Below are 26219 nucleotides of genomic sequence, written 5' to 3'. Positions count from 1 at the left end.
GGTGTGTGTGTGTATGCATGTGTGTGTGTATGTGTATGCTTGTTTCTCTGTTTCTGTGTGTATGTGTGTCTCTGTGTGTGTGTGTCTCACTGTCTTTCTCTCAGTATTTCTGCCTCTGGACACCCTGAAGGAATGAACCCACGTGACCAAACGGGGCGGTCGATCAGGAGCTGAAAAAAAAAGCCATTTTGTGCGAGGAGCCTGTAGTAACAGCTCCAACCAAACACTGTTTCTTCGCTCGATTACTCGCACCAGAGACGGCGGGGGCCCGAAGACCAGGTAGGGACCGCTTTAAAAAATACTCTACTTTGCGACCGGCCTGGGGGACTGGGTTGGGGCTCCGGCAGCTGTCGACAGTTGAACGAAATTAGAGCTGCGAGCTCGGTTGACATCCTTATTGCTGTTTCTATTTCAAGATGGCGGCTTGCCTTGAATTCATTTCCACTGAACTGCTACTTTTCATTGTTGCTGCTAGATTGTCTCCGTTGCTCCGGTACTCATTGGGGCACGGGGCTCTCGTCCTGAGCCCTAGTGTTACCTTCGCCTGCCGCCCGGGTTCCTGAGAGAGCACTCGGGGCTCTCAATTGTTGCAGAATTGGAGTTGGGTTCCTCTCTCTCTCTCTCTCTCTCTCACACACACACACACACACACACGCACACACACAGTGCCTGTCTGCTGCCTCTCTCTCTCTCTCTCTCTCTGCCTTTCTCATACTGACGCTGGGCCACTTTCCCTACTCTCTCCACGCCGAATTAAGTTCGAAACCGTTGCTTGCTCCGAGGCGTGCGACACTCTCCCGGCACCGCTGGAAAACTCAGACTTCCAGCTTCGGATCCTTGCTGTCTCTGAACTCCGGTTCGCTCTCGAAACACCGGGGAGAGCTTTCGAAAAGACGGTGCGCTCGACTCCGCCAACCTCGTGCGGTCAGATGGCAGTCACCATCTCTACATTGGCCCCGATTTCAGTTTATCCCCCGGGTGTCAGCGAGATGATTTTATAGGATCGGAAAGTGCACAGTGTACGGGTTGTCTCCGTCAGGGTCCCGTGTTGATCTGACCGAGCCCGGGCATTTTACGAACTTATTTCCCCCAGCTTCTCTTTTCTGGAATACTCGTGAGTCGGGAGGGCTCTGGCCCCAGTTCACAAACTGGACTCGTCCCCGCGGCTGCATTGAAATTAGTCTGTCGCAGTTTTCACAGAGAAAGCCGGATCAAGGGGGATGGCGAGTTAGGGGAGACACTGGTCTCATTTATCCCTTATTTTTATTTGTGTGTGAAGGTCTCAGGACGGCTCCTGTTTAACACAAATAAGAGCAGAACAAGGAGCCTTGTGTCGATACGCAAAGGGGTTGCAGGGACGTTAGAACGAAACTAAACTGAATCGTGATTTTATTTTAGATTTGGCATGTTGCGTGTCTTGGACTGATGGCACATATTTTTCCCCCTTGATGTATGTGTTTTAAACACGCGAAACCTTTCCGAGATTTGCACCCTGTTCAAAAGGTTTGGACTTTTACAGCGTAATGCTAAGAGTGTATTTGTGTGAAAATGTGGATAGCATTGAATTGTTACAATTGTATATCTCGGTAATTAATCTGGGAGACGGTATGAAATTGAATTTTAATCTGTTTTTAGTTTACATTTTATGAAGTTAATGCCCTTCTTTGTAATGGTCAGCGGTGGTAGTACATGTCATTTTGGAGTTTCCTCGGCGTGTTTTTTTTTTAACTTTTTTTTAAACCACTGCCTGGTTTCGGCAGTGACAGTTCTTCTCCAGTCTGTATGTAACAACAGCGGATAACTATAATTAAAGACTGAAATCTGGGTGTGAAGCGACGATCAGAACAGTTACGTCTTTGAAAAATGGTGAATATTTGTCTCGGAGGGGCAGGTGGGGCTGGGTTGGGGATTTCGTGCAGCTGAGGAGATTGTTTGTTTATTTTTAAAATATGTATTTTTCCAGAGAGAGAGAAGTATTCGCATTAGAGATGGAGCCAGTGAGTTTACGTGTTGATGCCTCGTAACTTAATCTCAGTACTTGCGTGCGGCGGTCACCCCAGCCCCCGAACCCTCGCCCCCTTTCAATAACCCCCCATCCCCGCCTGCCCCCAGCGCACAAGTACAAGAACCGCTCATTGGCGACTTCACATGAGCCTAGAGAGAGGTCGAGTCGGTCCAAGTTAGGATAATTGTTTATTAACCCAGGGCAGAGGGGAGGAACACAGCTCAGACCAAACTCATCCAAAATGTGCCTAGAAAAGCCGGGCGGCATTACTCTGTCACTGGTGTTATTTTCCACACGCACCTACCCACGATGATTTGAGTTGACATTATGTGTGAGGAACGAGTTAATGATCTCTACGCATTTTTGAGGAAGTTACCGTTTGCTCTGCATTTTCACTACCTGACTCGTCCCGGTGTCTCCTATGACTGAAAGTCATGTGATCTTGGGTCTTTTTCTAGAAAAAAACAAAAATAACGGCAAAAAATCTTGACAAAAATCACGTGTGTGCGTGTTGTCTGCTATATCCGGGTTCCAGCCGCTGCTACTACAGTCGCCAGGCTGCTGTGGATTCACCGATAGATTCTGGCGTGAATCCGACCGCGGTGCTGGTTCATTGCCATATGAAACGTTCGCATCACCGGGTTATAGAAACGCCCGATGGCGAAAGTGTAGATCGATATCGGTGACTGAAATCCTTACGAGCTCGGGGGTCTGACCGATAATAACCCGTTTTATTTGCGCTGAGTGAAAATACGGGAATGGTAGCCGATGTGAGTTGTGTGGCTTAGCCCTCCTGGATCTCGGAGAGTTATCGGTTAAAAGTGTCATCTGTAGGTAACGGATTCCCGATCAGTAGAATTTCCTATTCCCCAACCCACAGCAGAATTATACTTGGTGGTTTGTGTTTCTATGTCTCAGTGACTGCAAGCAACACACACATTGCTAATGCATTGTCAAATTAGCAAAAACAGAAAGTGCTGGGGAAACTCAGCAGGTTTGGCAGCATCAGTGGAGAGAGAAACAATTGTGTCCAGTGACCCTTCTTCAAATGGTCGCTTTATGACATTGTAGACCTGTTCTGTGGACTTCAACCTGGGCACTTGCAAAGTTTATTTTTAAAGTCTCTCTCTCTCCTTCTCTCTGACTTTGGCCCCGCCAGTCTCCTTTCAGCAAAACCTGCCTCTCGTGAGTCCGCGGCGGTGACATAAGCTGCCGGTTTTGTGAATTTGAATGAGAAGTAAATTACACTTCGCTGTCGAAATGAAATCGCACGCAGGCCAGTCCAAAGCAACTTTCTGACGCATTCGGTAACCCGTACACTTGGCAACAGTAATTATTCAGCAAGTTGGCCATTAGATGAGATAGGGCTTTGTATCGTTCAGGGCCCAAAATATCCTCTTTAAAAAGATCCAAGAATTATAATCATTTGCCCTGTATTAAACATAGCGGTAGAGTCGGTTTTATTTCAATGATTTGTGCTTTTTAAAAAAAAAGACGTAACGAACTTGTTTATAGACAGATGCAATCGCAATAAGATGTGAACAAACATTTAGCTGGGAGTTTTGGTAGTGGGTTTGAAAGTGACAACTGGACTGAGGAACCGCAGCTTTAATTTATTGCGATTCCCACCATCCCACCAGGCCTGCTGCAATTCAAAAGTATGGCCTGCCCTTGCTCTGAAAAGCAAGTTCACGGGTCATGGGGACAAGGAATGAAACGTAGGGGGATCTCCCAACTTCATTGGAAATGCTGGAGAAAGCCCGAACAGCTTTAGATCCTGAGGGATCCATTTTCGAACCCCATGGTTAACCCTTTCAACTGGCATTTGTAATATTGACCCGAGTTGAATTTATCTGATGGTTTATGTAACAAAGCCTTCGCAACAAGCCAGATTGCTTCAAAGTCCCAGTCTATTACAATAATCTTCTGACCATTATCGCCCCTATCATAAGGCCCACATGGTTTACTTGGGTGAAATTTAGATGTTCAGTTTTAGGAGCTGCCTAGCTTTGTTTATGTGCGGCCTTATCGATAAGGGATGCACACATTACACAGTGTGCAATCTAGGTTTTAAAAAATTAGAAGCTCAGACAAGCAAGTTGCTCTAATTTAGGGAACAAAACCTTTATACCGGAAATGTCAGCTAGAAGCCGGCATTGTTGCTACTGCGCTTGTAATAACCCTGGCGTTTTGTTGCATTTTTAATGTGCAGATTTAAGTGGCGTTACCTTGGAGAGAAAGACCCTAACTAGTTTGTGCTCTGAGATAGGCTGAATTTGAAGTAGTCTACCGCGAACTGAACTGAAGCGTTAAAGAGAGATTCTCAAAGTTTGGCTTATGTTTTTTAAAAAAAATATACACTGCAAATAATCTCAGTTTTAAAGATGCAGCCGGATTCTTTCAGTTATCCTGTGCAATTTGTCTTCAAACTTTTTTCTCTTTTTTTTGCTGTAATAATGTCAGTCTGATCGCCTCAAAAATCAGAAAAGAAAAGCTGACTCGTTGTTGGTTGTAATTACGAGATAGCACAAGCAAGAAATCTAATCCACCGTGAGAGTTAAGTAATGTGTTGACTCTGACAGGAACACTCGGGTGAAGCTCTCTGACCTCCAACCTTTGAGTGTCCGACTGCTGGCCAAAGATCTAGTAGCGAATGAATACTGAAATCCATTTTTTTGAAAGGTGGAGATAGAGTGTGACGGTGGGGAGAACTATAATTAAGAGAGTGTCACGTGTAATGTAATTTGCGTCCGCTAAGACTGTGTGCCTAACATCCCAGGAGAGTTCTTCTGTTTAGTAACTTCATCAGATAAACCACTGCCTTTAAAATAAACGAGCAATGCTTGTCGATTACTTCCAAGCAGTGGGATTTATCTTCAAATATGTTTGATTGACACTTTGTTTATTTCAGATGTTCATCACCAGCTCTTTATTCCAAAATCATGGGTCATACTTTATTGCAACTGAAACTTTTTGCGGGGTGGAGGCGTGGGTCGACTTGTAATCTTCCCTGTCCCCATCCACAATTACAAATCCAATGCTTGCCGTTGCAATGATTTCCCAGAGAAATGGAGCATTAATGGGACGTGATGCAAAAGTATTGTTTCCTTCGCCCAATCACAAGCTTGACTCAACCAAGGCCCAGTATACAGATAAAAAGCAAAATGCATCGCCCCCTCACTCTCCCGTTTTGCTACCGACAAATGCAGCAACAAGGTCGGTTGGTGGCTGTATCGAACTGTCTGTCTCCAGTTGCAATAAAAGATATTTCAATGTAATTCAGTCACGTGGTCGACCAAGAGCGTCATCTGCAGATCATATACATGCAAGCACACACATTCACTCAAACGCACACAAACACAGACACACTCATATACACACGCGCATTCAAGTGCGCATATTCAATCAAGTACATGCTCAAACACACACACGCAAGTAAATTCACCAACACACAGATGCGCACAACTGCACACTGACTCAAGTGCACACATTCATTCATATACACACTCAAGTACGTGCGCAAACGCGCACACGTTGAAGTACACACAAATGCACACAGAAACACGCACTCAACTCCACACCATCAGAAACACGCACCAATATAAATGCACTCATATTTACATATTCTCAAGTAAGCGCACTCATTCACACAGTCAAATACGCACGTGAATGTACATAACCTCACACACTCAAATACAAGCACACTCAAATATACACGTTTAAATAGACGCAGACAGTCAGCAGACACATACTCTCCTACCCAAATACGTACGTATTCAAATGCCCTTTAACGCATTCACTCAAGCACACACTAAGAAATAGATACATATAACAGACGACACACAGACACATGCAGCTAAACACAAGACACTCACATACACTCAAACACACATAGACAACACAGACACAGGCGAATGTAGCCAAATACAAACACACGCACACTCAAACACACCACAAACAGCACCCAGGAGGCTGGAGATCCTTTCAACTTATTTGCATCGTGAGTCCACTTTGTGTCGTTTCCAAAAGAACTGATTTAAATATCAGGTACAGTTGGGTGGGTTTCTTCACTTCTCGCAAGATGGATTTGTTTCCATCTCTTTTTGCGGAGGGGGAAGGGAGGAATCTTACCAAGTGTAAAGACGGTCGCTATAGTAACCAGAAGTGGGTACTACAGCCGCTAACCACGTCATAACACGTACAAGCCGATGTAATGTCTATGCGGTTGTTTTTAATTCGGAAAGTCTGCTGGCTGCGCGTTTTTTTAAATCTTCTTTTCATATACTTTTTTTTCGCGTGGTAGTGTCACTCTCCGGCCGCGGGGGCGTGATGCTGCATTTTCAAAGGGATATTAACTTTCTCCAGCATCGATTTAAGTAACCGCGTATGTGCCCCAATGCAGGCAATACTCTACAGAATGAAATGCGTGTTAAATGCTCATCGGACCATTTATCTGATTTTGTACGGATCAATGCCTATGAAAACGTATGTGTATGCGTGTGTGTGTTTGTGTTGGTGGATGGCGGGGTGGGGGGGGTGTGCGGTTGTGTGAGATGGAGAGAGGTAGTAGAACGAGAGAAAGAGTATGGTTTCCCAGTAAAAATAACAGTGAGTGTAAGCTGAGAGGGGGCGAGAGATTGTAGATAAAACATTCGGTGTCAGCAGTCTGCTGATAGGACGCGTGCATGCTTTGCAGAAGCGGTAGCAGACCAACCGTCCAAAAGAGATTAGGAATATTCCCGAGAATACGCGCAGGACTATGGCCTTTAACGTGTACCGTTTGTTTAGCGAGGCGCCGTACGCTCGGTGGTTTGCGACGTACGGACAGGTAAATTGGAAAATGGGGTGCAGTGGGATCGAATGCAGCAACCTGCGTCAATCCTGTCTATTTTCACATTAGTTGAGTCTTCTCTTGTTATCGAAATGTGCATTTTCTCTGTCGGAATCGGGTTTCTTTTCCACCTCAAAACGACGTGCGTCTCCTACGAATCTAGACTTGTCGTGAGTATGATGTGTGTAATGACCTGTTGGCATAGTGCCGCTCCCGGGAAAGGCCGCTGGGTTCTGCAAACCCGGAAAAGTTGACATTCCCCGATTGAAAATTTACCGAGGCCGAATGGATTGACAAAGAGACATGGTCTCACAGCGTCTCCAGCCGTGTTTTGTTTAGATGCATTTACGTGTTTCCCGATATAATCCACGCAACATACACCAGATTCCTTTCAGAAATGATTCACTGGCACAGGTCCCTGAAATGGTTCATTACAAATCAAGTGAGCACAGAATGTGGTACATCCCTCACTTGCTTTCAAAAAGCTATACCTCTCAGGGCCTCACTCTTTCCAGTCTCCAAATGGCTTCACACCCATATACTGTCTGCGTGTGATATATAACGAACATTCTAATTCGACTGTAAACTAGATTAATGAATATTTATGACCTGTTATGGGCCGCCTGTAATTTTCAGACTTTTCTTTCTCTCCCTTTCCTCTGCCCATAAAGTTTTTAGAATTTATCATTTAAAATATGAGTAGTTTAATGAGGGAAACTATCTTATAAAAGTTTAGACACCAGAAATGGAACATTACCTCTTCCTTTCATTTCTCAGTAGTTCAGTGGCGCCTATATACCAGGACGCCAACTGCAGTGAGCGCTCGATGTTTCTGATTAGGGCAGATCTTTACCATAATCGATACCAATCATTGAGCAGGAGGCTTCCCAAAGTGTTTTCCATGGGTGTCCTCCTGCCCGCAGGTTGCGGCTTTTGCCCCGTCTGTAAACAGGGCCATGAAGAAGGTGCAGTAGGGGAGAGGAGAGGAGCCCTTGTGCGCCGGTGATGGTCGCATCTTCCTGGGTTTTGCTGCGGTCACCAACACTGACGCAACTCTCTGAAGCTGCTGGTGCAATGTATATGCACTTTTAGATTGGGACGCGCAAGCCGCCTGCTAAACATTGGAAAGCTTTTTTACGTCACACCCGTAATTTATCGTGAAAAACACCCAACCTTCCACCTGCACTCCCATCCCCAAAACCTATCGTCTGTTCATGTATTAAAGATAGGATCCCAATTGTCACATAATCACTGACTTTCTTTGTTGAGGGATGATTAAAAGGCACAATACACCAATGGGCTATGTGCAGAATTGATTACCAACCTTCTGACTAACATTGTTTTATTTCCCCCCAGCACGCTCAACTTTTCAAAGTAGCCAGACCTCATATTTATGCGAAGTATTTGAGAAATATGCGTTAAATATATTAAGGATATTTATACCTACCTTTTAAGATAGTTGCTCAGTAACAGCGTTTACATATAAGGAGGCATTTGGGGTAAATCTGGCGTATACACGTGTAAAAGACTAACGGAAAAAAAGTTATCTCTCATTTGATACATGATTTAAGATCGAGACCTCAAGCATCCAATGTGAAGTCATCTTTCCAAAGTACATTGCTTTTGCTCCCAGTTGCTCAATGACCGAGTCGCAAGCATTGAACAAACCAATTGTTCATTCTGAAGTGCTGAAGAAAAAGCAATCAATAAATCTCAATATATGGTGGCGAAACGCTAGTTACTTAACACGATCCTTCACAACCACGACATGTTACAAAATGAAAATGTTCACCCAGTGATTAGCTCCACATTAAACTATACTGAGGAAGGATTAATACTGTTCATTAGACGTAGGAATTGATGTTCCGAAATGCGTGCCCAACGAACAGCTCCACATTAAAACATCTTGGGGCAGGATTAATACTGTTCATTAGACTTATGTCTGCAGATTCCAAATGGATTTGTTTGCAATTTCACAGAACGGAACGACAAGAGTAATTCTTTCACCCGTCCCAAGTTTCTAGACAATTGTGTCGATTAGGATTTTTAAAGTTGGAATATAGCAAGTTGCTGTTTAATGTTAATGTATCAAGATAGCCTCCTCAAGCCAAAATGATCCCCGTGATACTGCTGCAACGTTGAAAGCTTTAACTTTTCACAAATAACTTTGCCAATCTCGTATTGAACTCAATGGTTAAGAAATGAGTGGGTTAACAGAGTAACGCCCCAACTCCACCACACCTTCTGCTCGCCTTTTTTTGTCATTTCTGCTTACTGTTATGTTTTCTGATTAGATTAACAGTGGGGTGCCTCGCATCACATTCTCCAAGCTTTCAGCTGTTAGTATTTGTAATAATGCAGGGTCCCCAACTCATTACTAAATGATTCAATTTGCAGCCCCAACGTTGAGGTTGCTGTCTCTTCTAGCAGTTTAGGGTCCTGTACGTTGAAGTAAATAGAGATGAGTCATTGTGACAATGCATAAACACGGGTTATGTATTTCTAGCGTTGACACTCCCAGTGTTTGGTATGTCACCTCATTCTTGGGCCTTCCCTGGGGCTTCGCTTTTCAAACAATGCACTCCTGGGTTCTTTATGTATTCCATGGAATATAATTTAAAATCCTTCTTAATTATATTTCCTAAATACGCCCTCGAACTCTATTCAAAAATGTTGGGATTTCGGACATGTTGATAATGGAAAAGTGACTACTAAAGTTAGAGTGAAATTGTTCGTTTCCATAAGGTCCTACTTCCGGTGCTTTGTTTCTTTATAAAATTGAACTGTTTGGAACATCTCAGTAAACTTGTATAGGAGTTTCAATACCCTTAACAATTAATAATCTTTTATTAACTTTGCAGAGTCTACTGCAGCTAAAATGCACAGAACTACTCGGATCAAAATCACAGAACTCAACCCTCACCTGATGTGTGCGCTTTGCGGGGGATATTTCATAGATGCGACAACCATCATTGAATGTCTACACTCATGTGAGTTTATTTTAATCGTGAGTTTAATCATGCTTAATGTGAACGCTTAATGCTTAAACCTAAAGCATGCCCATCACTACCTTTTGCCGTCATGTATCTCTCCAGTCATGTGAATTCTAATGGTAATGTTCACCTCAGCCATCTTTTCACGTCTCTTACTCAGAAAACGTGGCCAGTGAACAGAGTTTGGGTTCATTGCAAAGATGTAAACACTATCCGATTTTACTTCGCTTAGTCGCTACCGGGCTTTAGATTTTCACTTGTAAAAGGTACCGAACCCTGAATAACTCAATTTCAACTCGTGACATTTTCTGTCACGCTGGGGTCTTTCACTTCACCTGCTTCCTCGTGATAATCAATATGTGTCTTTGTTTGCGGCGAAGCCTAACCCGCATCATTGCTAACCCCAAACCAGATGGAACCCAGGGAGTATTGTATTAGTGCCATTCTCTGCATCGCGAGGTGCCAGGGTCGGAAGTGAAATCAGGTGTTATGCTTTGCCAAGATATCCGTTTAGCGCCCCTTTAACTTTAACCTTTGGTCCTCTCAAACTCGCTCCAATGTTCATGAATCGTACAAGTACCTTTGATTGTAATATAACACGCACCTCTTCTGGACGAAAGGCTGTAACCCAATCTGACGGTTCATGTGACGTTTCTGAACAGCTGGAGCTTTGTTCAGCTTGTTGCTGAGGTCATAGTAATCCCTTCATTATGTTAAAGCCCCAACCCCAACAAGGTATCCAGGAGCTTTTCGCTATATGCTTGTTCCATTGTAGCTAATGCATGAGTTAGACAAGACACAAAATAATTAGTAAAATGTTGTTTTCAATCATGAGTGCAATTTCATTATAGCTTTTTAATCACACAAATTTGTTAAAAACGATTTCAGTATGACAGCTACAATACTACTGGGATTTGAAGTTATTTTATCTGCTTGTTATTTTAAATTAAATATACTCCATCCAGTTACTATTTTTGAAACATAAATTATTCTATTAATTATTATTGGGAAATTACATGTTAATTATATGTAATTGTAATATTCCTTTCTGATTGTAACATTTCATCCTTGTAACTTCAGTTCATTTTATGCAAATGTAATTGATCATTTATTGCCTATTTGCTAAATTATTTTGTTTCAACCCTATGTGTAATGAATCAGGAACAGACTAATTATTGCAAATAAATACTTGAGCAATCAGTTGGAATTAGTTATTGATGTACTTAACAGTATTAAGGTATACAGCATAGATCAGAATGGAAGCTGTGAAACAGTTTTATTGTTGTTAACTTCCTTCTGCAGGGCAGTTCAGACAAAAATAAGAATTAAGATTGAAAATCATAACAGGAAGGTGATTAATTGAAGGCAGGAGCCTTCAGAATTTAAATGACCATTCGGAAAGTGCAGAATTTTGAATGAATTGTTATTTTGTATCCACTATCATGATCTATTATTCACAAAAAATACAACATTTAGAAAACATTTGGATGGATACATGAATGGGAAGAGTTTAGAGCCAAATACTGACATGCGGGTTTAGATTAATTTGGGATATTTGATTAGTGCGGATAAGTTGGACTGAAGGGTCTGTTTCCATACTGTATAGCTCTGTGACTCTTTCACTCTATATAACACCTGTGATAACATTAATGCTTGAAAACCGTCATAGACAATACATGTATTTTGCAATCATACTATTCTCTACATAATTAATTTGATTACATTACCAGCAAGCAAGAAACTCCAGCTATTCATTAATATATCACTCAGTCTCTTGTTTGAATTGTAGCTTTATAAGCAATGGTACACATGCAAAATTTTCTGCATAAATCAGTTACAAATATTGATTTTGAGCCTCCTCCCAATTGCCTTTGTCATTCAGGCTAACTTTACACATTGAGAAAAGATAGAAACTCAAACATCTGTAAGCCTTAATTCTGTGTAAATAATGTGGACTCTAAAGTAAATTACAAGTTTGTAATAACTCATACAAGTTGTCCATTAAATATTTTTAAAAACCTGAATGCATAATGAGATTATATCCCTGTTAAGAGTACATTTGTATTCTGTCCCGTATATAAATCATCTGAGCCTATTAATCAAATAAATGCCTCACAATATCATCTGTGCATTTTTCTGTTTGTAATCAATCACCATTTATTTAATTTTATCTGCATCCAATCATGAAAACTGTCTGTGTAATTCTTCAAGACATCAAAAAGGCTTTACATGGAGCTATTTTCATCCTATAATGCTCTATAAATACTCAGTTACAATTAACTATCGTTCAGTCAAATTTATTTTTATCCAAACAAAGCACATTATTGTCCTGAAATTGTTTCAAAACAAAAACAAATCATGTTACCCTGGTTGAAAATTAATCTAACCAGGCAAAAAAATATAAAGATGTATTCTTTGTCTCAATTCTTTTGTCTTTTCAGTTTGTTCAGTAAGTTGAAGGAGTTTTGTTTGGAAATAAAACTTTATTTTTGTCATGGCTTATAAAGATTACAAATTGCTTTGTATGTATGTCAGAAGCAGACTGGATGTTAACATGATTTAAGTGAAGAGAACTGTACAACAAGGCTGTGAACTGGAACCAATGTTATTCAGTCTGTACACAAAACAAATATTTAGTGAATTAGATGTCCTTCAGGGGAAATATTAGAGGCCAGAACTTAACAAACAGTGCCAAGAGCACTACTTGCAGAATCAGAAGAGTCCTTTGTTTTTTTTCTTTCACAGAATGTGGGTGTTGCTGGCTGGGCCAGCATTTATTGCCTATCCCTAGTTGCCCTTGTGAAAGTGATGTGAGGCCCCTGTTTGAGCCACTGTAGTCTATTTGATGTAGCTAGCCCAAAATGCTGTTAAGAAAGGAATTCCAGTATTTTGACCTAACAAAATATCTTTTATCAGCAAAATCTGCAAGTTTGCTGCATGGATTGAATGTGATCATGAATAGCAAAAAAAAATGAAAATGGTAGTCAGAAGGAATATGTAGGGAAATAAACTATAGTGAAATTGAAATAGATGGTGTTACACTGAAACGAGTGGGCAAGTTTGTTTATCAGAACAAATGGTGGCACATAGGATGCCAAAGTCAGATAGAGGTAGATAGAAATAATTTTGTGAAGGCGAAGGGTGTGTTAACAAAAAGAAAACTCAAACTTTTACCATGGTGGTGGGGTGGGGGGTGTGGTGGGTGGTTGTGGAATCTCAGGATTCTGCATTATATCAATTGTTTTGTATGGCACAGAAACATAGACAATAAATAAAAATCTGTGGAAGAAGGTAGGTGCCTTTGAAATGTGAATGTTAAGATGTATGCTAAAAACTCCACATACAGACCATAGAATGAATGAAGGGTTACTTGGAATTGCAAAAGCAAGATATACTCCAAACAGTGACATCAAAGAATGTCAGTATTTCAACTATTTGATCAGAGCTGAAATGCTACAGGAAACTCTCCTAGAGGGCAAAGCAGATGGCAGCAGAAAGAGGAGTTCACCGAGGCATTGTTGGAAGACTGATATCACAGAACTGTTTCAGACGAGCTAGAGCTGGTGTTTGAATAGAGCATAAGTGTGACAAACTATGCAGTAGATGTCCTGGCAGGAGTATATCAAAATTTCCAAACCCAGTTCACTAATCATTTGTACCCCGATACCTGCAATGTCTATTTCATAGAATCCCCACAGTGTGGAAACGGCAATTCGGCCTACCAAATCCACACTAACCCCCCTGAACAGCACCTCACCCAGTCCCATCCCATCCCCTGCCCTGTAACCCTGCATTACCCATGGCTAATTCACTTAGCCTGGACGCTATGGATAATTTACCATGGCCAATCCAGCCAACCTGCACATCTCTGGATTTCTAAATCACACTGGTTGGTATTGACATTGTTTCTAGTTTTGGCTGCGTTAACCTGCGTAATAACCGCGAAGAACATTTTCAAAAATAATTGACCTCACTAATAAATTAATCCGGGATTAGGTTGTGAAAAGTTGGCGTTTTGTATCACCGTTTCAAGCAAGGTTAACAAAAACTGTAGTATGTTGCAAAGCAATAACTGATTGAATGAAATGAGATGACGCTTAAACCGTGACAGCAAAACCTGGAAGGCTTTATTAGCTAATGTGAAAACTAGAGTATCTTAGTGTCTCTGTGGATCCTGCAGTGTTGCAGAATTTAGCGTGGGGTTGTTGTGAAGGGGGCCATTCGCTACGCAATCGTTTTATTTTACAGAAATTGATTTTATTGCTGGTTTGGGGGAGGCTTGCTGTTTCGTTATAATATTCTGACGTAAACAGATCTATCAAACTTTATTCCTGGAGTTAGGCACCACCCGCAGCAACAACGGCCTGCGTTTGTCTGAAGAATAGGCCCAGAAAAACTTAAACTTAATGGCATCCCTAAGTCTCTGGAAATAGGTTACTTGGCGTAAACCAACAAAAGGAAAGCTAAAGGCCACTTGATGCAGCAAACTTCCTGTTTGAAAGCACTTACATTTTGAGTATTCTAAGACTTGAGAGGAATTGAAGTTAGGAGTTGTCTCCACGAAAAAACTGTGGACCAATTGGAAACTTCAAAGGTGAAATTGACAGTGTTTTGTTCGGTAAAGGTGGCGTCGGTGAGAGTGGGATAAGTAGCCAGGATATGTTGTTGAGCAATACCGATCAGCCATGTTCTCATTGTCTGGGTGTAAGGTGGAGGACTCAACAGCCTCTACTTGTTGCTATATGCTTAAAAGACATTTTGAAGAAGATACGAATGGCCCCAATATGAACTCGACATGCCCATCATTGCAAGTGGTCTCATGCACCAGGGTGCTGTAAAATATCACTCAAAGGGACACATTGTTCGAGTTAGGTCTGCCTGCATCTGTGGAAGTATGTTTCTACAGTCTTCGACTGCCCACGCGAACTCTGCAAGATCCTCAAGCGCTTGAGGGCAAGCCAGGGAAGATGGGGCCTCCAGAACTGAAACGCGAGGGGCAGTTCAAGTGTAACTATGGTTGTCCCAGTCAGTCCATCATCCACATCCTGAGATGCCACCCTGAGAGAGATCCATTTCTAGTGCTATATCAACCAATTATATTGTGTCCGCTGAAACAATTGAAATGATCGCCAATCTGGACGTTGAGTTATAGCCGCGTTCTATTCGAAACCAAAAAAAACCTAACCAGCATTAATGCATCTCAAGTTTATCTCGACTGCTCAGATATTTGTAAACTCAATATCAGGGCTTTACATTCCATATGTTCAGAAATAATATGCAATACTGAGGTGTCGTAAACCAAGTTCTTGGACATTTGCGCAAAGTGATCAGAAAGTTCGAAGTTTCGCTCGTCCACTATCTATTGTCAAATGGTCTAACAATTATCTTTTTTTCTTTAAACCCTGGCAGTTTGTAAAACTTGTATCGTTCGCTACTTGGAGACCAACAAATATTGTCCCATATGTGACGTACAAGTTCACAAAACTAGACCCCTACTTAGCATCAGGTGAGTTCTGTTGGAACCTTCTGGAACCTTTGGTTGTGATTATCAGTCTTAGCAAGCTTTTTACTCTCCGAAGAATTGGATATGTATAACCAAACTTCATCAACGCTATCCCTTAAGTAGCTCCAGGCAAACATCTGATTTTTGAACGCTGGCGAGTTCCGACTCCCCCTCTGACCATTCCCCTTTAAGAACTGGTAGCAACGTGCGGAAAGTCATGTTTTGACCTAGAATTATAACATAAACGGCGCTAAAGTGAGCCGAGCTCACAGTGTATGTGTATAAACTGTTGTTTCCAAGTTCACCCTCGTAAGGTAGCCCTTGTTCCTCCTTTGGTAATAATGTAATCTCCCCTCAAATCATGTGATTAACTGGATTACTGAGGCCTTTTCTGTTGAGCGCATCTTCATATTTACTAGACATAGTTAAATGTGGCGTAACTTGAGATTGCCGCCCGTGTACTTTCAACCATTGTCCTCCCCTCTGTTCCAGGGGCGATAAAACGTTACAAGACATAGTTTATAAATTAGTTCCGGGCCTTTTCAAAGGTAAGTAACTTCTCTTCACGTTTTGCCTCAGTTTTTGCAAAGGTTAAAGTAGAGCACTTCTACTCATTTTGCTGCTTTTATTTCTCTTACAGATGAGATGAAGAGACGGAGAGATTTCTACGCGGCACACCCCTCCGCAGATGGTAAGTGTTAATGTGAAAAAAAGGAGATTAACGTCGCCTGTAAATTTGAGACCGTCTTGGGAACAAAGCCTTCTTATTTCAGCAGCAAATCTGCCTCCCTTAGAACTCAATGCTACATGATCAACTTCAGTCGAATATCAGAATCACACAACACAATACTTCTACTGATAATTCAGAAACACCAGAGGGTTGCCCTCTATTTACGGGGTTGGAGGAGGCAACCCAGTGGTATTATCGCTGGGCTTTTAGTCTAGAGACTCGGATAACGTTCTAGGGACCTGGGTTTGAATCTCACCACGGCAGATGGTGGAATTTGAATTCAGTAAATATCCGGAATTAATGATCAGTTGATAACCATAAGCCAATTGTCAGGGGAAAAAACCCATCTGGTTCACTGATGTCCTTTAGAAAGGAAGCCACTTACCTGGTCTGGCCTACATGTGACTCCAGACCGTCTGGGTAATTAGGGGTGGGCAATAAATGCTGCCATAGCAAACAATACCCTCACCTCGTTAATGATTTTTTTTAAAAAAATGGGACTGGGACATTAATTAATGTGGTTACATGAAGTCATTTTCTGTCCAGTCTGCCTCCAAGCAGTACATTTATTGCATACATACTGATGGCTGTGCAGTCAACATAATAGAGTTTGTTTTTAAAAATCCAACTTGCTTTAAGAAGCCGAATGTACCAGCGAAGTTTGAAAGGGTTAAATAAACCGGCGAATCCTAGACCGGCTGTTGCGTAAAGCAGAGATGACAATTACGGGGAAACGGAGAATGTACCCTCTGGCCGTTCGATCTCCAGTATTTGTACACTTGACTTTCTATAAACTCGGGTTCAATTAATTGAATAGTTCAGGGTTTTCCATCTTCCAGTTATCAATTCAAGTATATCTGCACTTCTTCCCTGCCTAAACAGTCACAAATGGTTCAAACGAAGATCGTGGGGAAGTCACTGAAGAGGAGAAGAGAATTATTACAGACGACGAAATCATTAGTTTGTCTTTAGAGTTTTACGAGGGCAACAAGTAAGTTGAATCGTCTTTGGCAACGCAACGATTAATTTGAACCTTCTTTAAGTCTTAACTTGACTGCAGTATTGATTTTCATAGCATTTCACTGTAATTTACAGAAACAAAAGCGCGTTTATCTATTTGAATTAACGTGACACTAAATACCGTTTAACAAGTAACCAGGGACCACTAGAATATTGGACATAGCCACTATGTATGACCGGGTATAAGTACAAACTCTGGAGTGAAAACAAAGCATGCCAATGTTGCGGGACATCAGATGAAAGATACTCATCCTGTTTAAAAAAAAAGTCTTGGTCATCGGATTCCCAGCAATCCATTAGTTCGGCGATTTTCCTTGTCTAAAGTGGAAGGGTCGGCGTCTGTGAACAGCTGTCCTCCATTATATTGTGTTGGCGGGAATTACAAATCTCTTTAAGATAATAATTGGTCTACCGTGCAATTATGACATTTTGCTAGTGCAATATAATTGAATCCGCATCACCTCGCATTAGGTGTACCGTTTGTATTAGAACCTCTTTGACTGTAAGGGGGTAGAACGGCATGAATTTGCATTCAACAAGACCCTACAATGAGCAGTGAAACAATGACCAGTAGTTTCTCTCGCGTTGGTGACGTTTTGTTGGCGGATTAATATTGGATAGGTTGCTGGGGAAGAGTTCCTCAGTCCTTGTTCCATCTGTGCCCCAATGCTTCACCTTAACACAAGTCAATGTATGTTCAAAAACCCATCTGTTACTAACAGATCCTCCATTTGATATAGATTAATGATGAAATATTTAATAATTATGCAGCCATCTTTATGTCAATACAAAACCACGTTACATGTACATTGTTTCACTAATTTTAAGCATAAGGGATTATTAAATTTGGTAAAACTGACGGATTTGCATGTTCATCAATTGTCATATTTACGTTGGTCATTATATTCCTTTACAATTTGCATATTTAATGAACACCATGTTCTATTTATTTATTGATTCATCGCTAAACTGCCCGAGGACGCAGTTTCCTGTGGAGAGCTTTCCATTTTATAACTTTCAACTTAAGTTATCGGAAAGTTTATTGAAAGCAGGGTACGAGAGATTAAATACGACGAACAAGAACAATTGGGTTTCTATCCAAATTCTCGCAAATTCCATCTATTCTGCATTGTGTTTATGAGGAGCCGAAATTCTACAGAGTTGTAAGAACATTCTAGTTACTATTTTTGGAGAGACGAAGTCACTGTAATTAACAATGTCTGACTCTGCAGGCCACGAGGAAGTTAGCGAGCACTCAGTTGAGTCAGTAAAGGATTATAAATCGGAATGAAAATTAATGACGACACGACCTTGTAATTAATGAAAGAAAAAATGTGTTTCTTGCGCGCTTATCAAGAACTCAACGTGCTTTACAGACGTATTTCTGGAAATCTAGTAATTGTTTTGTTAAAAAGGCACGTTTAATCAATCCTTTTCAACTTGTGTCGTTCTAGATCAGAAAAGAAAGAGGTCCTGCAGACTGAAGACACGGATAAGGTAATTTACTGTTTAACTTGTAAAATTAAGTTGTGAAAGCAAAAATAAACGCTGGGAATCACAGTGGATCAGGCAGCATCCGTGGAGAGAGAGCACCTGACGTTTCCAGTCTAGATGAATTGTTTTGAGCAATTCTCTAATAGGCTACAGGGGCGATTGTTGATATTAGCAGAGGCAAACGTTTATAATTTTATTAATTCATTTATTGGTCCGAACTGAATGTAGCAAGATCTCCTTTTCACAGTTCCGTTTTCTTCAGAGTATCAGTAACTCAATAAACAGATCACTTCCGTGAGAGTCTAAAATATTCAGTAAACTCAATTCCAGCTGGCAGTGTCTGAGAGCAGAAAACCACTTCCGTGGTTGAGGTTTCAAATATTAGGTTGGAAAGTCAGAATCAACATCACAGCAGCTTATAGCATGGGAGGAGCCGTTCGGCCCATCAAAGTGGTGTCAGCTCTTTGAAAGCAATATCTAATTAGACCCCTTTTTTCGCTATAATTTTGGTATTATTGCAACATTTGAAATGCCTCTGAATGGGTACATGAATAGGGGAGGATTTCGAAGGATACGAGCCAAGTGCTCGCAAATGGGACTAGATTAATTTAGGATACCTGGTCGGCGGCTGCTAACATGCTAATGATATTTTGCAAACACAACAGTGGGTATTTTTAGAGGCAATTTTATGGGTTGGATTCACAAAATGTTTGTGGCCATACGTGTAGCTGTAGTTAAATCGATTATTAGCCTTCAGTACAATATTTACTTGTTCTGTTCAACTAAAGACCCTGTAGCATTTTAAAGTAAAAGTGCCTTACATCCCCCTTTTAATCTTTGGAGCTCCCTGATCATAACTGAGCAGCGAAGTTCTGGAAAACTCCTCTGCATGTAGATGTCAGTTCCATGAGAATATTAGGGGAGCAGGAGTCTGGCCCCTTGAGCCTGCTAGGCCATTCAGTAAAAGATCATGACTAATCTTTTCATGGACTCAACCCCAATTACCCGCCTGCCCACCATAAACCTTAATTCCTTTACTGTTCAAAAATCTACCTGTACCTTAGAAACGTTCAACGGAGGTAGCCTCAAGTGCTTCACTGGGCGTGGAATTCCATGGATTCACAACCCTTTGGGTGAAGACGTTCCTCCTCGACTCAGCCCTAAATCTGCTCCCCCTTATTTTGAGGCTATGCCCCCTCGTTCTAGTTTCACCCACCAGTGGAATCAACCTCCCTGCTTCTGTCTTATCTATTCCTTGCCCCTTTAAGGAAGTACAGTCGTGCATATAAATTTGCCGTTTAGAAGAAAGTCGCAATCTTAAATCACTGTTGCTAAGTGAGTTTAAACGAAGTATAAATTTGCTAATCTCAAAACCCTATCTTTGACCGCCCCTAATGGTTTCAGCAACGATGAGGACCGAGCAGGAAGTATGCTCATGTTATTTGTTGACCGTACAATCATGCAAATTGGGTTTAATTTGTTCTGGGATCTTTCCTTTTGAAAATAACCTGTGTGTACAGTTGCCTTCAGGTTAAGTTCTCCCGTCTTGGAAAGAACCTACCCTAATTCGTGTTCTGTAACTCACAGTGCAAAACTATGGTGCGCTAGATGATATTACTGACCGTCGACAGCTGCTGCAGTGAGCTCTTTTGGTTAAGCAAGACGCTGCACAATAATGGATATTTTTATCCATTAGCGCCGTGCAATCAAAGTTATAACTCTGTTATACCTCTGTTACAAGTTTATCAAAGCTGACCAAAGCAGTCCAACAATAATAAGAACAGAAAGTGCTGGGGAAATTCAGCACCCGTGTGGAGAGAGAGAAGCAAAGTTAACGTTTCAAGTCCAATATTCCATATCTCCAGTATATTCAGTTTATTGGTTTTATTTCAGTGATTAGAGTCACAGAGTCATAGTGATGCACAGCATGGTAAAAGAACCTTCAGTCCAACTCGTCCATGCCGACCAGACATCATAAATAAGTCCAGTTCCTTATGCCAGTATTTGGCCCATATCCTTCTAAACCCTTCCTATCTATGTACCCATCCAGATGCCTTTCAAATGTTGTAATTGTGCCAGCCTCCACCACTTCCGTTGGCAGTTCATTCCATACACGCACCACCCTCTGCGTGAAGCCTCTGACCTTAAAACTATGCCCTCTAGTTTTGTACTCCCCTACCCTGGGGAAAAGAGTTTGACTATTCACCTTATCCATGCCCCTCATGATATTATGACTTGAAGAATGTTTTCTCTTGCTTGGCCTTCACCGGGACTGTCGAAGTTCTGAGATCCACAACCTGCACCTCAGTATCTGAGGATACCTATCAACCAATTACATTCCCTTATCCAGAAAGTTATCACAGCCTGTGTCTGTTTCCTCTCTGTAGGCTAACAGTGTACGGTATCTGCGGTGTCCCGCTGCAATGACGGTGATGCATTTGGGAAAATTTCTACGGAATAAAATGGATATTCCCAGCAATTTCCGAGTAAGTGTGTAACTTTCTAAAACCGAAAAAAAGAAATCAAACCAAAACTTATTTCCTTGACTGAAAACCTTGACTGAGATCTGTCTATTTTGATTTTAGATTGACGTTATGTACGAAGATGAACCGCTCAAAGATTACTACACACTTATGGATATAGCATATATTTATACATGGAGACGGGTAATTCAGCTTTTTGTTATGGGTCCAAGCAATCCTACATTCAGATGAAATTGCTTACAAATGGCTCTGGTCTGCGCATGCGCGTGTACATGGCAGTGTATCCATGTTGAACATAGGCAATGAGGAGAATAGACCATAAGACAGTAAGAAATAGGAACTGGAGTAGACAGCCCTTCCAGCCGACTCTGCCGTTCAATAGGATTATGGATGATACGACAATCCCTTCGTCCATTTTCCCGCGATTTCCCCGGAAACCTTGACTCCCAACTGATCAAGAATCTGTCTCAACTTTACTTATGCACAAGGACTCTTGTCCCACATCTCTCTGCGGCAAGGAGTTCCAAAAACTCTTAACCCTCTGAGAGAAGAAATGTCTCCTCATCTCAGTCTGAAATTGGTGCCCCCTTATTGTGAGACCATGCCCTCTGGTGCTGGACTTTCCCATGAGGGGAAACATCCTTTCAACATTTACCCTGTCAAGCCCCTTAAGAATCCTATACGTTTCAATGAATCCACCTCATTCTTGTAAACGGCTGACAAAATAGAGTCTAACTTCTGTGTGTGCCAAAAAATGTTATTGCCATTTCACATATTGGCAAAACTTAAATGTAGCTGTCCACTCCCAAATATATAAATCCTTTTTAGCTCTTAGCAATGTTTGCTAGGTTCTGTCCGCTCCCAGTGGCGCTTGTTCTAGGTAATCCTCAGGTGATCTGAGAGACAGAGAAACAGCCAATCGGGTTTCGGCTCTTCAGCCAGGCGTGAACAAGAGGATATGGCAAGTCCTTGGTGTATGGTGCCTATTGATAGGAAATGAGTTGTTTTTGTCAGCAGTAGATTTGGGCCCGTGGCCAGGTTGGGAACTCAGATACAGGGTATTTTAACAGACGCTTATAGCTGGAGTTGCAGTCTATGTCTTTAACAGGTATCCTGCCTTCATTTATCTAGTCCAAATAAAACGGGTAGTTTAGTCGTGGTTAAAGTGGTAATCCACGTCAATCTGTTCGTTTCATTAGCTGCACTATATGGAGCCAGGTACCTCGTGCTGAGCCAATGAAAAGGTGTATGTGCATATGTTATCTCACCTTGCCCTTTACTCTTGAAAAAAATGCCAGACAGGCGCTCTCAAATTTTATAGAATCTGTCCCTACAAGCTATGTTAACGTTGGAGAACATACAAATACTTTGCAGATGTTAAGTACTAATCTTGCAGATTTTTGGAAACACTCGTGTATGGGTTGAGCTAAAATTGCAATATATGTAATGCCCAACTGTTCTGTCTTTTAATGCAAATGTTTAACGTGATATTAATATGATATTTAAGCAACAACCGGAGTGTTGTGCGATCTTTTCCCACGTTGCCCATTACGTTGATTATTGAAGTTGACAAATCCACATGTATCTGTGCCGACTCTGTGGCCTTCAGTTATATCAGAACTGATTCATTTCTAAGTTTTACCAGAGTGGGAAATAATAAAGTATCCAATTAATTTCAAATATAAACACTCAATACTGGAAAGTCAAATATACAAAGGAATATTGTGTAATACAGATAAAACTTCCACAGATGTGACCCTTTGCACTTGCTTACCCCTTTCCCAAAAAGCTTGTCCCATACGGCCATAACGCGTCAGCTTATGTAGTAGCACTGTGTTTGAAAGTTCATGTATTATATACACATTTGATGCTCTGGCAGTATTTGGGTTAATGCTTTGCTGTTTGAGTACAGAAGGTTTTAGAAGTTAAGAAGAGATACTGGGTGTGAGAATTGGTCTTCTTAAGAAGACAGAAACAATAGCTTTTTAGGAAACCTCTGCCAAATCCCAGGGCCTATCGTGAAGGACACAACCATGTTGAAAAGAGTAGGAGAGAGGTTGAGAAAACTGGAAGAACGCTATCTTTTAAGCATTGAGATTTTTATTTGAGAGAAACTCATTACAGTGCTTTATCAGAAGCACAAAATAATGAGGCATCCAGATAATTGTAACTAAGCGCCCCCTTGACATTTATAAGTCACTTTTGAATAAGTCGGTAATATAACAGGAGATAAGACTTCCAAAAGATTGCCATCACGAGAAAGACTTGTTCTGGAGGATGTGTGTGTTGCATTGCATGTTATTTACAAGTCCGATTGACTACAAACCTTATAGGCTTTATCATCTCTGTTTTGCATTCCATTTGCAGAATGGTCCTTTGCCTCTGAAATACAAGGTCCAGCCTGCCTGCAAACGGTTAAAACTCAGTCACCCGAACGAGGACTTCGCTAACACCAGCATAAACTCGGAGAGTGACTCAGTGAGTGACAAAGGCAGCCCAGCCGCCGTCCCCTCCACATCTTCGTCGCTGCCGAGCCCCGGCACGCCGGCGGTCTCTCCCAACCCGCAGTACCCAGCCGTCGCTGCCTCCGTGGTGAACGGCAACACAAACTGTCACCAGATGCCTCCATCTGTCGGTAGAGGCCGCAAAGTGACTGTTAACGGCTCGGCGGCCCCGGCTTCCTGCTGAAAGCCGGATCCGAACTGAATTTTCAACCAACAAAGGAGAAGGGACTCGCCTGTATATTAAACACGGCGCGGCCACCACCACACTGGCTCCTGCGCCGTTTATTAAATGTTATATATATATGTGTGTGTGTGTATATATATATATATATATATATATATATATACATATATATATATTCTGTTTAGCAATATGGTTATTGTCAGAAACATTTGTATTCCCTACGCAGATTTGTAAAGGTAAACGAATATAACACAGACACAGACGCCTCCAGGTTGGGGTCCCACACGTCGCTGTTCATTTCCTCTAATTGCAAATGTCGAGTATAGTCGATTCATCTTTAATGAAGGATTATTGGGCCGTAGGATACTATTGGGTCGCTACTGTGTTTACTGAGAAATCAGGCGTAGATTTTGTTTCTTCGAAAATCCTGTACATTTAACAAAGAATTGCCTTAAAACTAGCCTCATTCATGGCAGTTGTTAAAAGGGGGACATTGTAGTCACGGTATTGTGGTCGATATTCTCTAACCAATCTGCTCGGAAATGCTACTTCATACCTCTGGAACAGGTGGGATTTAGAACCCGGTTTCCTGTCTCAGAGGTAGGGACACTACCCTACGCCACAAGACCTCCCCCAGCCCCCAGACTCCCAACTGGTATTGTGACAAAGTGATCTTGACTGATTTTAATCTCCGTTCAGATTGGATGGTGGTGTAGTCAATTCGAGTTGACCAGGTCCAGGAGAGACACGTGTTGGAAGATGCAAAGCTTTTCTCTGAATATTAAAAAAAAAATTGTTTTATTTCACGTGTGTCTTTTGGTATCAGGCCGACAAAACGACTGGAAGCCTGAGAGCTGTTGTTCATCATTACGCAGAGAATTCTTTTCTAAACAAAAATGTCCTCGATAGGACTTGACGTGGTCGAAGGAACATTTTGTACTTTTTGGGGAAACACGTTCAGTACACACTACAAACTAGTGCTGTGTTTCACTCATTTGGGTTTCAACATCATTTGTGGGCTAATAAATTAATTAAGGGTTACGAAGCCAACAGTTTCTGATCTCAATTAACGCAAGAGGAAAAAGCGGATCCCTTACTCACGCCAGAGAAATTGGTCACCTTGAGTCTTCTTCACTACACCCAGTGGGAATCAGTATCCCTCAAAGTAAGAGTTGGGTGGAATCTTTCCAATCTCAGGGATACTTTTAACCATCATCCAAACGCCTTTGGAAACGCTATTCATTGTGGCGTTCCTGGGTATTGCTACATTTCCAGCTAGACCTTCTGGAATCTCTTCAACAGCTATGGTTAGAATGACAAAGGGGGGACGGTTCAGAGGCGGCGAAGCTGTTTTATGTGAATGGTTTGACTGTGTGGAAAACACACGAAATGCAATTGAGAGTAACTGGATTGGAACCTATGCTGCAAGTTCTCAGCTACAATGGTTAGAATGATGCCAAGGTTGTATATAGTCGATTGTTTTTAATTATTTTTTTCCTGATTCTTTGCCCTCCATCATTTTCTTCGTAGAAGATGTGATGTTTTTAAACACTGACAACGATAATCAAATAATCACTGCAAAAGAATTAAGATAGTTCAGACAAACTGGTTTTGCTGCTTCATACAAATTGTGATTTTTTTCCTCTCTATTTAATCCATTAACTGGAGTCTACTGTACAATCTAACATTTTCTTAACGTGGTGTGTATGTTATCGAGAGAGAGAAAAAGTCTGAGACTGAATGAAACACGGACCTTAGCAACTAAATGGTATCTCTGTCCTGCTTACGATTTGCTACGACACAACAGCACAAAGGAAATGAGATCAGAATTAATAATGTTGCATCAATTTTATTTTATGTTTTGATAAACCTATTAAACCAATCTAGAAGCCTATTTACATTAATTATAAACATCTTCCAGTGTTTAAAAATAACCTTTCGATTGTAGACTGGAGAATGGTATGCAGCTATTCCGTTAAAATATTGACAATATCCATTTATTTTCTAAAGCGAAAAAAATATTGAATAAATTTTTGAAAGGAATGGACATGGGTAACACAACATTGCCTTATTTAGCGATTGTAAACGATTGTGCGCCAATTGGTCTTGTTTTTGAGGGGACAGACCAAAAATTCTTTCTATAAACAAAAGAATGTGGAGAATGCACAGCGCCCTGTCAGCAGCTGAAAGAGAAAGGTAGGTTTATGGTTTCAATGGGGCTGAATAACTCCGATATATTTTTCCGTCGCTTTCTAACCTGTTTAGATTTTCAGCATTTGCGTCCCGCCTTTTCGGCTGAAACCCTAGTAAGTGCTTCAGTTTCAGCCACGCAAAGGTGGCGATCAGGCGCTTCGGGAGACCCCGAGATCGTGAAGGCGCTATAGGAATGCAACTGCTTTAATTTCATAAGGACTTATTATAGACCCAGTTACGGTCTCCGTATATGCTCAATGTGTTCCTCATGGATTCGTC

The 26219-nt window shown here is 41.4% G+C and overlaps 1 protein-coding gene across 1 annotated transcript; it reads left to right on the top strand.

The window, feature by feature from the left end:
* Nucleotides 1-180: 180 nt before the first annotated feature.
* Nucleotides 181-25756, top strand: LOC125466095 (polycomb complex protein BMI-1-like). The gene is made up of 10 exons (XM_048560228.2): nucleotides 181-279; nucleotides 9698-9826; nucleotides 15239-15335; nucleotides 15825-15880; nucleotides 15973-16023; nucleotides 16945-17053; nucleotides 18537-18579; nucleotides 20964-21062; nucleotides 21162-21242; nucleotides 23427-25756. Exons 2-10 carry the CDS (start codon nucleotides 9715-9717, stop codon nucleotides 23745-23747), a joined length of 969 nt encoding a protein of 322 aa, XP_048416185.1. The 5' UTR covers nucleotides 181-279; nucleotides 9698-9714; the 3' UTR covers nucleotides 23748-25756.
* Nucleotides 25757-26219: the final 463 nt, after the last annotated feature.

The sequence above is a fragment of the Stegostoma tigrinum genome, chromosome 31 (genome assembly GCF_030684315.1).
Source record: "Stegostoma tigrinum isolate sSteTig4 chromosome 31, sSteTig4.hap1, whole genome shotgun sequence".
NCBI lineage: Eukaryota > Metazoa > Chordata > Chondrichthyes > Orectolobiformes > Stegostomatidae > Stegostoma > Stegostoma tigrinum.
The sequence above is the reverse complement of the archived record's forward strand: the minus strand, read 5'-3'. Positions and strand labels throughout refer to the sequence as shown.